The following is a 16,815-nucleotide window of genomic DNA, read 5'->3' on the forward strand; positions in this document are numbered from 1 at the left end:
ATGTCCAGGAGATGTGAATGAGCTTTCCTTCTGAACAACCGCAAAGTCTTCAGGTGCCTGCACAAGGTCGACAAACTAGTAATAATACCATCTACATTACTTAAAGACAGGACGATCTCCCAGTGTCTTAAACCCAGATCAAAGTCAAACTTGATTAAACTAAACAAGCAGGTCATGTTTGCTTCCATTACATCGAGCTCTCAATAAAGAGTGAATGTGTCCAATGTTTTGAATGCTCTCTAAACTCAGAAAAACAATTAGCATGAAAAAAAGAAAAGAAAAAAATTACTCAGAAAATCAGAAAAAAATTACCTTGAAAAACAAAGCATAAAAATAAATGACTCTGGAAAACAGAAATAATTACCTCAAAAAACAGACCAAAAAATAAATTACTCAGAAAAACCAGTTTTTTTTTTTTTTTATTCAAGTGAATGCAATACGCTCCCATAGAAAAGCTTTGTGTTCCACTGTATTATCTGTTTATTTGTGGTAAAATGATCATTATAAACCATATTTTACATGTGAGAATGTGAATTTGTAGATCATGTTAGCAACAAAAAGCTTTGGTTGGTCTGTGGAATAAAATAAAATACAATAAAAGTAGTGACTCTGTGTCCTTTCAGAAATACAGTCAGTCTGTGCTTTTCCAAATGAAAATGCATTTATTGTATATTAACAAGCTTTTGTCCAAATCAGCCATGATAGTGTATTGAATCTATCTAACTGTTACACAGCACCAATATGATATTTTAACAGTATTTAAACGGCCTGTTTTAAAAAATTTAAAAAACAACAACTATTAGCTTTGTCATCAAACAGTGGAGACGCTATAAAGAGAACAGCTGATTCAGAAAAAAATATATATATACACACAGACACACGACACATACACAAGTACATAAAAACAAATATACGTGACAGATTTGGATGGAACAGTGCGAGCGTGAGTTAAAACTACACCAACACACTGTGATATATATAAAGATATATATAAAAATTTTCCTGGAAAGTGCAAAATATTTATAATACATTTGGTCTGTAACCTCGGATTGCATAACGTAAAGAAAGTTATCCTTTTTATGTCATTTCTTAAAAAAAACATGTGCAGTACAGGATGCAGACGACATTTATTACATCTTATTTAAAACTGGCAAAGTAGTGTTAGTGAGACTTATGATACAGACATATTCTCTCTCTCCCTCCTCTCTCTTCTATCTCTTTATCTCTCTCTCTCCATCTCTCTCTCTTTATCTCTCTCTCTCTCTCTCTCTCTCTCTTACAGACAGTGATAGACTGGGCAGATTTTTTTCAGTAACACGCTGAAGACAACATGCTCAGTGACTGGCATCAACAGGTCGACATCCTCGAGTCGGAAACTATCTCTGAATCAACACTTAATATATTATTACTATTATTATTATTATTACCTTCATTTTTTTTTTTTCATATAAAAGCAAACAGCTGGGTATATAAAAAAGGCATTGCTCCACTCTTCTGGAGGAGGAGGTCAGAGCTACGACGATGTCATAGCTGACAGTCGACGTCAGGAGCGGAGAGGTCAAAGGTCATAAGGTGAAAAAGGTCAGAGGTTGGTGGTGGTGGAGTTCATGATGTCGTGCTGAATCTTGGCGTTAGAGGCCTTGGACAGGTCTCGCTGTGAGGGGAGGGAAAAGCAGACGTTAGGGTTGATTTCTCCGACGTTAAGAAGACAACACGTTTGGCAGTTTTCCACACTACACAGTTCCAGCACGACTCGGCTCGGTTCCAGGAACGACCTTTTCCATTACAAAAAAAGGTACCTACTCAACGTGGGCGGGGTTGTCATAGCAACGCGCCGCGAAACTGCCGTGACTTCGTTTTATACGTGACACAAACACATAACCAATGGAGGACATGGAGGCGATGGTGTACTTGCTGCTGTATGTGGCTTTCTGTCACACACAAAGCAAAGAGAAGAGAAACCGAATCGCTGTAACGCTGTTGTTGGTATTTAAAAACGCCGGGTTTGATTCTTGTGTGGGACGGCTCATGACTCTTCCAGCGACAACTCCTCTGACCAATCAGCGGCCGGCAGTCTGATGACGTCACATTTTAGTATCGGCTCGGCTCGCTTGGAACCTCAGCAGAGCAGGTACTTACTTAACCCTCCTGTTGTCCTCGGGTCAAGGAAGGAAGGAAAGAAGGGAGGAAGGAAGGAAGGAAGGAAAGAAGGAGGGAGGAAGGAAGGGAGGAAAGAAGGGAGGAAAAGAAGGAAGGAGGGAGAAAGGAGAAGAGGAAGGATAGAGGAAAGAAGGAAGGGAGGAAGGTAGGGGGAGGGAAAGAAGGAGGGAGGGAGGAAGGAAGGAAGAAAGGGGATGGAGGAAAGAAGGAAGGAGGGAGGGAGAAAGGAAAAGAGGAAGGGAGGGAGAAAGGAAAAGAGGAAGGGAGGAAGGAAAGAAGGACAGAGGAAAGAAGGAAGGGAGGAAGGAGGGAGGGAGAAAGGAAAAAAGGAAAAGAAGAAGGGAGGAAGGAAGGAAAGAGGAAAGAAGGAAGGGAGGAAGGTAGGGGGAGGGAGGAAGGAAAGAAGGAAGGGAGGTAAGAGAGGAAGGAAAGAACGAGAGAAGGAGTAAGGAAGGAGGGAAGGAAAGAAGGAGGGAGGAAAGAGAAGGAGGGAAGGAAGGACAGATGGAGGGAAGGGAGGAAGGAAGGAAGGAAAGAAAGAAGTTGTCTCTTCCAGCGACAACTCTTCTGACCAAACAGTATCGGCTCGGCTCGCTTGGAACCTCAGCAGAGCAGGCACTAAAAAAGTAGCAGGTACCAGGTAGTATCCCCATGGAAACGCAAAAAAACCCGAGGCGAGTCGAGTCGTGCTGGAACTGTGTAGTGGAAAAACGTCATTTGTAGTAAAAACATTTACACTTTTGTTATGATTAGAGGCAGGACGAACAATTTTATAGATATAATTTTTAAGAGATTTAAAAGCAGCGGCGCACACACACACACACACACACACACACACAGGGTTAGTAGATCATTGATGTTATTAAGGAACCAAATCATGTAAAGCTGTAAAAATGAACTTGAAGCCAGAGTTAGAGCTTATTTGATGATGTTTTGTTGAAGCAGTGATTCATACGAGCAGCAGCGTGATGGAGACGGAGATGGAGAGAAGCCTGAATGATACAGAACTCTAAATAAAAAGGAAAAATAAAAAAGAGGCGTGGACAATCCTGTGGAGATCCTCAAAGGATAACTTTAACCCTCGTGTCGTCCTCCCGGGTCAAATTGACCCCGTCTAATTCTTCTTTCCTCCCTTCCCCCTTTCCTTCCGTCTGTACTTCCTCCATCCCCCTTTCTTCCCTCCTTCCTCCCAGGGAGGAAGGAATAAGGAAGGAAAGAATAAGGAAGGAAAGGAGGGAGGGCCTCCTTTCCTTCCTTATTCCTTCTTTCCTCCCTCCCTCCTTCTCTCTTTCTTTCCTGTCCTTTCCTACCTTCCTTTCCTCCCTTCTTCCTTCCCTCCTTTCCTTTCTCCCTCCCTCCTTTCCTTCCTTCCCTCCCTCCTTTCCTTATTCCTTCCTCCCTCTCTCTTTCCTCTGTCCTTCTTTCCTACCTTCCTTCCTTTTTCCTCTGTCCTTCTTTCCTACCTTCCTTCCTTCCGTTTTCCTTTCCTCCCTTCTTCCTTCCCTCCTTTCCTTTCCTTTCCTTTCCTCCCTTCCTCCCTCCTTTCCCTTCCTTCCTTCTTCCTTCCTTCCTCCCTCCCTCCCTCCCTCTCTCCCTTCCTTGACTCGAGGACAACAGGAGGGTTAACTAATTAACTCAAACCCTCAAAACATAAAAAGACAAAATCAAATAAAAACACACACACATTTCTTACAGTTGTCTAAATGTTATGTTTAAAAGGCTCCGAGATAACAGGATGTGTAATCAGTGTAGACTCGGGGCGCGGCAAATAAGATAATTTCTGTTTTGTGTTCACGTTAAGTTTGAGGACATTTAGAGAAAAACCAGCTTTTAGTCTTTGTTTCACGGCCGCTCAGAGAGTTCTTTGTCTCTGTGCTCCACCTGCCATTTATCTATTTAACTCCTGTCTCACACACACACACACACACACACACAGACACAGACACAGACACAGACACAGACACAGACACACACACACACACACACACACAGACACACAGACACACACAGACACACAGACACACACACACAAATCAGTCGCTGTGAAATCAAGGTCTGGGTTTGGGGAGGAATCTGATCTCTAATCTGCTGCAGGTGTGTGTGGATTTACTACAGTGCATGTAAACACACTCTCTGAATACCTGTGTAGTCTGGTTATGAATCAGAAATCAGTTTTAATTTAAAAGATGCAGGTTCATAGATACACAAACCCCTGGATCGATCTAAGCATACTAGGCCTGCACGATTAATCGAATTTTCATCGTCATTGCGATGTGAACGTTCGCGATGAACCCATCGCAAAAGCTGGTCTGTAATGCGATAAATTGGCCACGCACACTTTTTTTTTTTTTTCGTGGCGTCCAAAACATTTTGCCTTGTAACAGTAGACCAATGAAATTGATGAGCAGTTCACAGAGGTCCAATGAAATTGTGTGATAAATCAAGCACGCTTTATTATTGTAAATCAGTCATTTGTACTGACTCTCATCAACCTGGAAAATACTCGAAGAAAATCATATGATGCGGCTGTTACGTACTTTATTATTTTTTCACTTTGCTTCATGTTTGATACACGTTGTCGTCCGACTCGTTCATAGGAGAGAACGGGAGAGTTCGCTCAGTAGGTAAGTTTTAATTCAAAGCAAGACGTACAATGACAGGTGCCAACGAGGTAGATTACTCCAGTAAAAGTAAGACTTAGTTTAATGACTTAGAAGTCGCCAAATGACTTACTTTAACGAATTTCGTTAGTTTATATAATGCAGATTTGTAAAATATTACTTTTATGAGGGTCACAGTCACAGACTGTAGAAACTTAGCATTTGATAATTGTGATAGCAGCGGTGCAGCAGATGTATTGAAGTCCATGCAGCACGCTGTATGCAAACTAATATTAAGCATATATCCTATTCATTACAATGTCCATGGACATAAATTGAGTTCTTTTGCCTTAATAATGATAAAATAATACACAATAAATGCGTGATGGCTGTCAGGCATCGCCAGACCAACCATAGCTAATATCTCATATTACAACGTGGGACACCTGAGGCTTAAAATCCGGCGCGGCTTGTACAAGTACAAAATTGATTTTCTTTCTAAAATTAGAGCATGCGGCTTTTAATCAGGTGCGCTCTGTAGTCCGGAATTTGCGGTAATTACAATCAGCTATTCAGTGTTTTAGAGTACCTAAAAGCAGGGAATCTTTTAAAGCTGAAAATCTGAAAGAGACAGGAACTGTATGCAAACTTTAAATATTTTCTTATTTATCGCAAGTCATATCGTCATCGCAATATTGAACAGTGTGATCGCACATCGCACATTTTGCTGATATCGTGCAGGCCTAAAGCATACCATGAACCGGCCGATGGCTCGATTACAAAGTCATGAATGGGTTTAATGTGATGCTATGCTGCTGAAATCTCTCTCAACTCTCATGAGACTCGTCAGTTACGTTATGATATTGCTCTGCTTAACAGCGACACGATTTATAATGCACCGTCGAGTCTGAAATCTAAAGTTTGTAACACATTTGGATGGACAAGTTTAACAGAACAATACTTAACCTTTTGTACCCTAATATTTTTTACTGGCACATTTACCACATTGGACAAAAGTGTCCAACGTGTTTGATGCCATAAAAAAGGAATATTTTATGATTTTTTTGCATGCATCTTCTAATCCACTTCTCCTCTATTGATCCAAACTATTGATTTAATTAATTTCAGACTTTTAACCCCTTCAATGCCAGAAAATAGAGTCCCTGGTTTAAAAAACTGGTGAAAAAAGCACATGAAAAGGTGGTTATTTCCAATATACTGAATGCAAATTGAATTTGGTTTGGGGGGGGGGTTATAACAGTCTTGGATATGTCATTGATGATTGATTTCCAGGGGTTTTTAGTTTTTTTTGTAGTGTCAGATTAATGAAATGGCTCCCATAGACTTCCATTATAAAAAAAAATGAATTGAAGTCTATGGGGCAATGGAATAAAATGGCAGTGCGCACACATGACACAGAATAGCACACACACACACACACACACACTCAAAAGTAACAAAAACACTTGTTTGCTTGTCTTTTCTAAAATATATGTATTTGAAGGTAAACAATACCAAATTTATAGGACTGACTTATGTTAATTTATAATGAAAAATGAAAAATGTCTACTTTAAACAAAGAACTGTATCAGATTGCTTAATATGGTCCTGATACTGAATCATATCGTACCCCATGTATCTAGATAAATATTGCATCATCTTTATATGTGAGAGATGCACTCCCCTTACAAAGTATTTAGATAAGATACTTTGAATAGTTGTGTAAGCTGCAGCAGACTAACTGATGACAATCTGAAAACAGTCACATGAGAATCAGCCGACCTAAAAGCACGGCTGAAACACGCTGGGTGTAGACAGGTGGGGGTTAGATGGAGGGATGGGTCAGTAGCTGAGAGGTGATCCTGCAGACTCAAGCCAAACTAGCACTATAAATTCAATTAGAGGCATGCAATTAAATAAAAAGGTGATTACCACACACATACAGACACACACACCTTGATTGAACTGATTCAGTGTTCACCAACTCCCTCTAAAAGAAGAAACCCCCATGTAATATACACTTTAAAAAAAAAAGTGTTATTGCACAATATAAAAAAAGGAAGGAGGAAAAGGATGCAAAGCCAAGAGATTAGAGACAAAAGTGTAAATTACCACAAACTCTGAATACGTGCTGGCAACAGAGGTTATGCTGAAGTTTCGCTGAGGACCAGCGGGGCTCAGCAACGCACCGCTCACGGGGGTTCCCTTCAGCCCGGCCTCGTTCTCCTTGTTGCAGCTCTGCACTCTGGGGTGGGGGGGTTTGCCGCCGCCTGCTGGCCGCACCGCTGAGCCCTGGAGGACGCACAGAAGGAGAGATGAGATGAGACGAGTGTGTCTGACGATGCTTCTCAGAACACATTAAAGCAGTTTTTTTTAATTAGATAGCAAAAAAAAAATGCTTGATCAGATTTTAAGATTAATTAATTAGAAAATGCAGACTGACTTAGTTTATACAGCGCATTTCATACACAATGGCAACTCAACGTGCTTTACATAAAACAGAAAAACATGTAATTTGAGAAACATTAAAACATACAATTAACCCCCCACAATATATAGAAAGAGAGAAATAAAATGCTAGAATAGAGCATTAAATATAAGATTGCAGCATAAAATAATGATTTGCTTTAAAATCATTAAAAAGGACAGAGTGCAAATGAAAGATTAAAATGTAAAGTGCTTTAAAAGAGCTCAATCATAATAAGCACAGGAGAAGAGAAGTGTTTTTAACCTGGATTTAAAAATGAAAAGAGAAGAAACACAAATACAGAATACAGTTAGATTGAAGTTAAAGGAGAAAAAAAATTAAAACTCTGAAAGCACATATATGTTTAGTTCTTGCCAGTTGTATTTGTAGAGCATAGTAACCTACAGAAGCAATTCAAAGTGTTTTACAGAGGGATAAACTGTGTTAATTTGGTTAGGATGGGGGAGGTTGCTATGGTTGCGAGGGCTGGATCTCGAGGACATTGGTCAATCAACCTATCAATCAGGACGTAGCCACGCCCTAATGCATACCCTGCTTTATCACCAAATATAAAATCAGGGAGGCCAAAATGTCCCAAATGAACACCATACTGCATTGAAGAAGGCTTTAAACTAGCGATTGAGACCATAAACACATTTTGAAAACGTTTACTGAGGTTAGAAATCAAGTGAGAAGTTGGTGAATTCTCCATTGACTTGTATAGAGATGGTCGCCCCCTGGTGGCCTTTTGATAGAATGCAGTTCTAAGTTACTTCCGCATTGGCCTCATTTCAGAGGACCGGAGCTCCCCACCTGGTTCTGACCAACCACTGATGGTCTTTTTTGTCTTTAAACACTATAAAAAGAGGTTAGTTTGGCTTTGTAGAGTGATTCCTGTCTCCTTTATTGACCATTAATAACTTCAGATGCCTTCTTCTACTCCAGGACAGATGCTTATATTACATGTGCAGGATATTCTGTGTGTTTGTGCAACATCTACTTCTTTCATCTTGACAATTAAAACCCACCTTGTTTGCTGACAGAGGCATGCGGGGCACAGGTGAGCGGCAGACAGTTCCTCCAAAGACGGAGCGCACGGTGCTGTTAGAGTTAGCGCTAGAAATGCTGGAGGTGGTGTTACCCTGAGACGAGAGGGAGGCAGACGGCTGAATAGGAATGATCCAGAATTTATATCGTAAGTACAAATGTAAGGCAATCGAGCAACGTGATTTTTTTTTTTTACCATCTTCCGTGATTTATTTGGGTAGTTGTGCGAGGAATCTGCGTTTGGTCGGAGTTCGTACTGACGTTCCGTAGAGCATATCCTCCTCGGTCTGTTTGCTCTTCTTGAGGTGCTGGGAAGAGTTCGTAGAGAGAGAGAGAGAGAGAGAGAGAGAGAGAGAGAGAGAGAGAGAGAGAGAGAGAGAGAGAGAGAGAGAGAGAGAGAGAGAGAGAGAGAGAGAGAGAGAGAGAGAGAGAGAGAGAGAGAGAGAGAGAGAGAGAGAGAGAGAGAGAGAGAGAGAGAGGTCAATACATTTCTCAACAATGCCGATAACAAACCAATTCAATACAACTTGCTTACTCTTTCTTGCTTCTCCTTTTCTTTCTCTATCCGGTGCAGCTCCCACTGTTCCTCCACATACTCCAGGAACTTCTGACCGTTGACGAAAAACTCCTGACCCTGCTCGCTCTCCCACGCGTCGATCTGGGCTTTCAGTTTCTTTTCAAGCTTTAAAAAAAAAAAAAAAAAAAAAAAAGAAAAATCAAACATGTAAAGTCGAGTTATTGTAAAACACTAAAGAATCCCAACATGTTTTCTCTGCTTTTAGGAAATAATCGTCCTCCGCGTCTTTTACCTTTGGCAGGTTTTTATGCAAGTCAGATCTCTGTTTCTCCTCTTTGAGAAGGTTCCCTCCTCTGTTGGTGAATCTTGTCGGATCTGTCGCTTTTTTCTGGGAATGAATGAAAGACAAAAGACTCTTCACTGCTTCTGAAAACATTTTTTTCATACAAACTTTCCCTAAAAATGATCAAAATACACAAAATCTTCCTGTGAAAAAGTGTAACACCTAACACGCTGTTGCATATTACCTCTGTGTTTCCATCTTGTACTGTTTCTATTATCAACAGAATTTTAAAGGTTGAAATCTGATTAGTTTTTTAAATTTTCATTAGTGTTCAGACTGCTGCCACATGCATAAATTAGTTAGCTGTCTTTAATTGATTCCCATTTCTTCTATTCGTAATTTCTAAAGACTTTTTAATTGTGCAACTGTAGCCGCTGATTAGTAAAATCCACTTGGCTCTGGTGTAGTCGCACCATCACAGCAGTTTTGTTGCTACTTTTTAGCCTTGTTAGTTTTCCTTCCTCTTCATGTGTGCTCACTAGGAATGGGCCTGTATGAGATTCTGGCGGTATGATAACCATTAGAAAAAATATCACGGTTTCACGGTATTGTGATTACAGCTCTAAAATGTTCCTAAAAAGGATGAAAAATAAAGACAGACATGTTAATTTAATCTGAATCTGTAATGACAGTGTGAGGGGTCGTGATACTCTACGCTGCAGCTGCACCACCTGAGGGATTTCTGACCTGCACTTCCTGTCTCTGATCAGACCAAAAACAGCTCATACCTTAGGAACGCTATGACAGAAATATTTGGCAGTTTCGGTTATCGTGGCTTTTTCAAATCGCGGGATACCTTGAACACGGTTATCATCCCATGCCTAGTGCTCACCTCCAACTCCAGGAAGAGTCTCCAGCTCTCTTCCCATTGGTTAACTCCGTCAAAAAGCTCTTTGTGATCCTCGTAATGCAGCTTCAGACGCTGGATCTCCGCTTCGTGCAACGCCAACAGGTCTTCGGTGAAATCCTCTAAAAACAGTCAAATGATAGTAGAAGTTAAAAAAACCCAAAACATCTCATTTACAGTTGCGATTAAGACGACTAAAGAGTCAAACGAGCAAACTCACCGCTAAAGTACGGAGAGAAAGCCTGTCGCTGGTCGATGCTGAAGAAGCACTTTTCCCAAAACACGGCGATCTCGGAGCGGGTGGCGTCTGTGAAGTTGCGGACGTTCAGCAGTTTGAGCTCCTCCAGACGCTGCACCTCTGCTTTTAACTGAAGAGAAATGAAATTAATATATGAGTAGAAACCTAAATGTGTATATATATAGGTGACACACGGGACACTTTGAGTCTTCTCACCGCCTCCAGGTTCCTCTTCCTGGACGTGACCATGTGTTCGTTGAAGAGCTCCCTCTCCTCCTGGGGAACCTGCAGTCTGTTCCACAGCTGCTGGATCTTCTCTCGATGGTCCTCGCACATCGCCTCGTTCTCCGCCTTCCGTTCCTCCAGCTGTGGTAGGAGCATGACAGGAAGTAGAATCAGTTAACAACCACACATCGTATCTGTCCACTGGTGCTGAAGTTAGACTTGGACTTAGACCACAGGGCCCAGCTCAACTCGAGTTACTGCAATCATCCCAGCTCACTGACCAGTTGAACACGACCTCACAGGGGCATCACACCCCCGTTTATTTAAAACAGGGGCCCAAAGAGATCCCCTGTAAGACTGTAAGAACTGTAAGACAACTGAGCGAGCAGACGAGGGTAAAGGGGGGGTTGTGGTCGATGTAAACTACAACTGGGGGCTACACCCAAAACCAACACACACCTCAAAGTGCTGGAGAGCCCAGATCAAGGCCAACGCCTCCGCCTCAATCATTGAGTAGTTAAGTTGGTACACGCTAAACTACTTTTGAGAGGTGACAGACCGGCTTATCGACCCCCCCCTCCCATTCCTGCACCCGCCTCAACATGACTAACATCTTGTTGGGACACATCAACCTCCAAAAACCTCGGAGCTACCTAAATACTCACCCCTAATCTTCATGGGACTTGTGATGATGGGTATTTACACACTGGATACCTACATGCAGGCAACCCCACCACAACATCACGTGGCTCCGCCCTGGAGACCGCTGACAGTAACCACAGTAACCACTTTGTCATAACACTACGAAAAAAAAACGAAAAAAAAACTGACGCAACTCAAAGGGGAAACGCCACTTAGGCCTAACGGGGGAATCCCTGCGTAAAACCCAAAACCCAGTAACACCTTCTGAAACCAGTCAGTCAGTCACTAAGGGCCTACCCGAAAAACAAACAGTACACATTACAGATCGACTGATATCGTTTTTACAGGGCTGATTCAGATATCGGTTATTAATAAGTCAAAGAGGCCGATAACTAGGGGTGTGACTCAGCTAACGAGCCGAGACGATACACGATATTGGGTTCACGAAAATGAGACGAGACGAGATTTTAACATTGAAAACTTCAATGATGAAATATATGACTGAGAAACAGTAGGATGCCTTAAAATAAAGACTTTGATATAAACCCGTGTGTCTTACCTGACACAGCAGCAGTTTGAGTGACGTAATATTGTCTCTGGAAAGGCAGAAAGAGTCCTCATCCTCACAGACCACGTCCTTCTCAAAACTGGTCTCTGGGATGTGATCCAGCACATCCATGTGCAAGATGATCTGTTTTTTTATATCCGTGAACTCAGCGTGCCGCGTTGCCTGAAACACACACACACACACACACACGAGAGCAGCATGAGGATAGGAGTGTTTAGCATTATGGTATATTTCAATAAAACCCATTTTCTTTTTCTTTTTGACAGCTCTCCGCTTCTTTCCTCTAACACGAATCTCCAACTATCCCTCACGTTTGTGTCTCGTTTCATCTCTAAAACTAAAACGTAAAAACCAGCGAGCTCTCACCTTCTCTGCGTTCTGGTTGGAGATGTGTTCCTGGAAGTTCTCCAGCTGTTCCAGCGAGGGGACGGAGTCTGGAGCGATACCGTACGGCATCGAGCACAAGATGTCGCACAGGTCCTGGTCCTGCTCCAGCAGAGTCTTCAGCCGCTGCATCCGCTGAGTCTTCTCCTTCACCAGAGCGTCCACCTCGGTGCGGATGTTCTTCTCCTGCTGGAGCATGCTGATACCGGCCTCGTCCTGAAAACACAGAGACAAATTCACTGTATGAGATAAAGCCTGACCGATACGGGATATTTGAAACAGATACCGATAAAAGTATATTTTTTGGGGCTTTTTGCCTTTAATGTACAGGTTTAGTAGAGAGACAGGAAACTGGAGGCAGAGAGGAGGGAATGACACGCAGGATAGGACTGCTTGGTGCGGGATTCGAACCGGGGTTGCCTGCAGCGAGGACTGCAGCCTCAACACACGGGGCGGGCGCTCCACCCACTGAGCCAAACACCTCCACACCGATACCAAAATTGACCTTTTATTTTGTGGATTGTTCACCAATTTTGCACCAATATGACTTTACAAAGGTGCTCAGAGGGCTGCTTTCTTCAACAAATGTAAAATGTAACACCATTACTAGGGCTGGGAATCAGTACCTCAATAAATCAATACCAACGTCTCCTGTCAAACGATACCTGCGATCAATCATTTTTGCACCTAGAGCTAGAACATATGACTATTTGTACGGACTTGCTTACAGCCAACTATGACTCAATTTTGTTAAGTTGCTCAAATTTAGTTGATGTGGCTTATTCTCCTTGATTTTTGTGCTTCTGTGGGTCAGTAGGTTTGATATACAAACACTGTTAGTCACCTGTATGGAAACACTGGTGTGAATATCTTTTATAAGTAGTGCAATGCTTTTATTTTTCTATGTGTCTTATAGGTCTTTCTTTTATGTCTGCATCATCTTTATGTTTTTAAACTGGACCCTGAGTCTGACAATAAAGGTGAATGATGATGATGATGATGATGATGATTTAAATAATCCACAAAGTAGACTTGTATGTTCTTCCTTTCTCCGTAATGACACAGACTCGTCATTTAAGGGTTTCACAGTCCACTTAAATACCGCCTTTATTTCATGGGGACGGCTCTGAATATGTTGACCCTCCACATGAACGCACAAACGAAAGGTGGGGGTAGAGAGGACGAGAGGAGAGGGGCTTTATTTGTGTTTTTTGCTGAAATACAATAGGGAGTCTGCACTTGGTGTCTAACTTTAACCAGATGCTCTGTGCTGTTTATTTGTCTCACTTCCTGTGGAGCTTGATCTGCTCTGTGGAGCTTGACTCAGCTTTGAAGCGGCTTCCTTCAAAAACATAAGACTTAGGCGTGTATGTTAAGTGCAGCGGAGCAGAGAGCCGCTTCTGAAACGCCCGCTGAGATCACAATCATTTACTAATGTGTCAGTGATCAGCTGTGTAGGAGCGGGAACGCATCCAGTGGAATCAAGCTGCTGAAAATATAGTGACAGAATACAGAATATAGTAAAATGATTCCTGTTGTTGCTGTGATCGCTGTGATCGTTACCTCAAACACGGGCAGCTGAAGCTCCAGGCAGAGTGTCTCCATTTCCGTCCTGCATGTCTGAATGCTGCTGATGAGCCTCTTCTTCAGGGCTTCTTCCTCTTTGACCATCATATCTAATAAACCCTGAGAGGATAAACAAATCAAACTGGTTCATACAGGATGGATGACAGAGCAGAGACAAACGACAATACACATCATAAAGGTCATGTCATCTCCAGTAAAGGATCATTTGACTAATATATAGCATATTGGCAAAATCACAAATATTCCTTCACTATCACCAAATAGTGGAGTTTACCTGTCACACCTCCTTCTGCAGATAAATATACTGTCTATACATGCTGCTTTAACTGTCCAGTTTCATTATAAAACACTCATGCTGTCTGTAGAGCTGCAATGCTACATCAATTAATCAATTAGTCAGATGACAGAAAATTAATTGTTTTAAGTCATTTCTAAAGACAGAAATGTCCAACTTCTCTGATTGCAGCATCTTGAATAATATATTTATTTTAGGATTGCAACACGATCAGAGTCACACGTCTTATCTGATCCTGGGAAACAGTGATCGACACTTTTCACCATTTTCTGACTTTTTATAGACAACATAACTAACTGATTAATTGAGAAAACAGTTGACGTGAATTTATATTGAAAATCATAATATTAGATTGCAGCCTGACATATTACACAGTAATACTGGTTCTTGTTGGTGCAAATAAAGTCTAAAAATGTTCCTTATTATTATTATTATTACACATGTCCTGTTTAATTAAGGACCACTAGTGCTGTCTGCAAACACTACAGTAGATGAGCACAGGAAATTAACTCACGTGTAGTTAATGGATAACATTATCAAATACCAGTTTTTCTCTAGTTTCTTGTCTAACATTCGCTTGTTTTAGCAACAGGAACAATTTAAAGAGTGCACGCTGAAGTAATGAAACCAATAAATCCTCCACTGTTAATTACTAATATGTGATAATGAAGTATATTTCTTAATTATCAGTTTATATAACATGATCAGATTACCAGGGGGCTCTCATGCGTACAAATATTTGCAGCCTAAACTTAAAGTTGTACTTTGTCTGTATAGTGTTTCCATGACAACACTAGGGCTTTGAGTTATTTCCAGTGGCCTAGTTTCACCCATAATGATTGTTGTGTTCATGTAGGACCCCCACCTCCTCCACCTCCACCCCACCCGCCTTTCTTTCCCTCTTTCACTTACAGTATCAGTCACACACACTCATTCACACATGACCACCTTCAATTAAAACCAGTCTGAACTGAGAGAGCAGCAGGTTTAGATACATCAGAGACAGGTTTACAGTATATATATATAATACACATGATGATGTTCAATGTGTTTACCTTAATGTGGTTCTTGACAACATTAGTCCTCTGTAGTCTCTGGTCCTCTGGGATACCGATCTCCTCCCAGATGTCCTTCAGGTGACACAGCGCTTTATTCAGGCACGACACAGCCTCAGCTGCGAGCACCTCACTGCAGGGTCACACAGACCAGGGAGAGGAAGGAGGAGAGGAAGGAAGAGAGGAGGAGGCATGGTCAATTTTTAAATGAATATATCACTAAAACTCAGTCCAATGGCCAGAGGTGGAAAGAAACTGTGCTGATGAGTCAGTGTTTCCATTTGATACTTCACTATTAATAATCTAATGATGTCACAGGGACCAAACCACCACTTTTACTGTAATACTGCATACTACATCACCCATAATACTGCAGTACTTTTACTGTAATACTGCATACTACATCACTCATAATACTGCAGTACTTTTACTGTAATACTGCATACTACATCACTCATAATACTGCAGTACTTTTACTGTAATACTGCATACTACATCACTCATAATACTGCAGTACTTTTACTGTAATACTGCATACTACATCACTCATAATACTGCAGTACTTTAACTGTAATACTGCATACTACATCACTCATAATACTGCAGTACTTTTACTGTAATACTGCATACTACATCACCCATAATACTGCAGTACTTTTACTGTAATACTGCATACTACATCACTCATAATACTTATGTACTTTTACTGTAATACTGCATACTACATCACTCATAATACTTATGTACTTTTACTGTAATACTGCATACTACATCACTCATAATACTGCAGTACTTTTACTGTAACACTGCATACTACATCACCCATAATACTGCAGTACTTTTACTGTAATACTGCATACTACATCACTCATAATACTTATGTACTTTTACTGTAATACTTTAACTAAATCAAGCTCATACTGTAAATTACAGTAAATGTTCTGCAGTATTATGAGACATAAGTATTATGAATTGTGTAGTTAAAGTATTACAGTAAAAGTACTGCAGTATTATGAATGATGTAGTTTAAGTATTAAATTATAAGTACATAAGTATTATGAATGATGTAGTTAAAGCATTACATTATAAGTACATAAGTATTATGAATGATGTAGTTAAAGTATTACAGTAAAAGTACATAAGTATTATGAGCTTTACATCAAGTTTATGTACTTTTCCTTAACTGTTACATAACCGTAGGGACTTTTCATGCAGTACTTTTATTTGTAATTTAGTATATTTGCATTGCTGTATTGGTGCGTTTACTCAAGTAAATCATATGAGTACTTTATCTGATAAATAAACATCTGCCATACTTTTAACCACAAACCACCTGCTACAGCTAACCCCATATTGGTTTCGGTCATGACTCGTGTCACTAAAACCAGCTAATCGCTTTATATTACGTTTAAAAACTTAAAACCATACCACGAAAAATATGTTAGCCCTTACCTTTTTCTCATCCTTGTTCCCAAACTCTGTTGTGATCACCAGTGAACAGCCTTAAACCTGATGTTTAATAAAAATATAAGGTCAGGGAGACGTCTCTGCTCTCACAGCCAGCGGCCGTTTGAACACACACAGTTCAAAACACGCACACAGGCAGCACTCTGCTCTCTTATTGGCTAGTTCTGGGAGGAGCGCTTGTTGAGTTCACCCCGCCGCCGCCGGCCGTTGGAGAGTAACTGTATACGTAGTTACTCCTCAACGGTCTCCAAGGACACCGCCCATTCCGGAGTTACTCATTAAATAAAACAAACGCACCGGTTTCCTTTAAGGGTGTGACGACGTAGGAGCATTCTGTCACTATGCAACAATGCGTTTCTGTTGGTGCGATGAT

The 16,815-nt window shown here is 41.1% G+C and overlaps 1 protein-coding gene across 1 annotated transcript; it reads right to left on the reverse strand.

Moving 5' to 3' along the window:
- Positions 1 to 1,242: 1,242 nt before the first annotated feature.
- Positions 1,243 to 16,540, reverse strand: prc1b (protein regulator of cytokinesis 1b). The gene is given in 15 exon segments (XM_053314516.1): positions 1,243 to 1,654; positions 6,873 to 7,052; positions 8,256 to 8,369; positions 8,471 to 8,498; positions 8,500 to 8,582; positions 8,810 to 8,956; positions 9,084 to 9,179; positions 9,967 to 10,103; positions 10,202 to 10,349; positions 10,436 to 10,585; positions 11,646 to 11,816; positions 12,021 to 12,254; positions 13,602 to 13,724; positions 14,976 to 15,108; positions 16,428 to 16,540. Coding segments are annotated over 15 exon segments (1,827 nt in total). The 5' UTR covers positions 16,439 to 16,540; the 3' UTR covers positions 1,243 to 1,582.
- Between the last annotated feature and the right edge of the window lie 275 nt (positions 16,541 to 16,815).

Source organism: Scomber japonicus, chromosome 1 (genome assembly GCF_027409825.1).
Source record: "Scomber japonicus isolate fScoJap1 chromosome 1, fScoJap1.pri, whole genome shotgun sequence".
Taxonomy (NCBI): domain Eukaryota; kingdom Metazoa; phylum Chordata; class Actinopteri; order Scombriformes; family Scombridae; genus Scomber; species Scomber japonicus.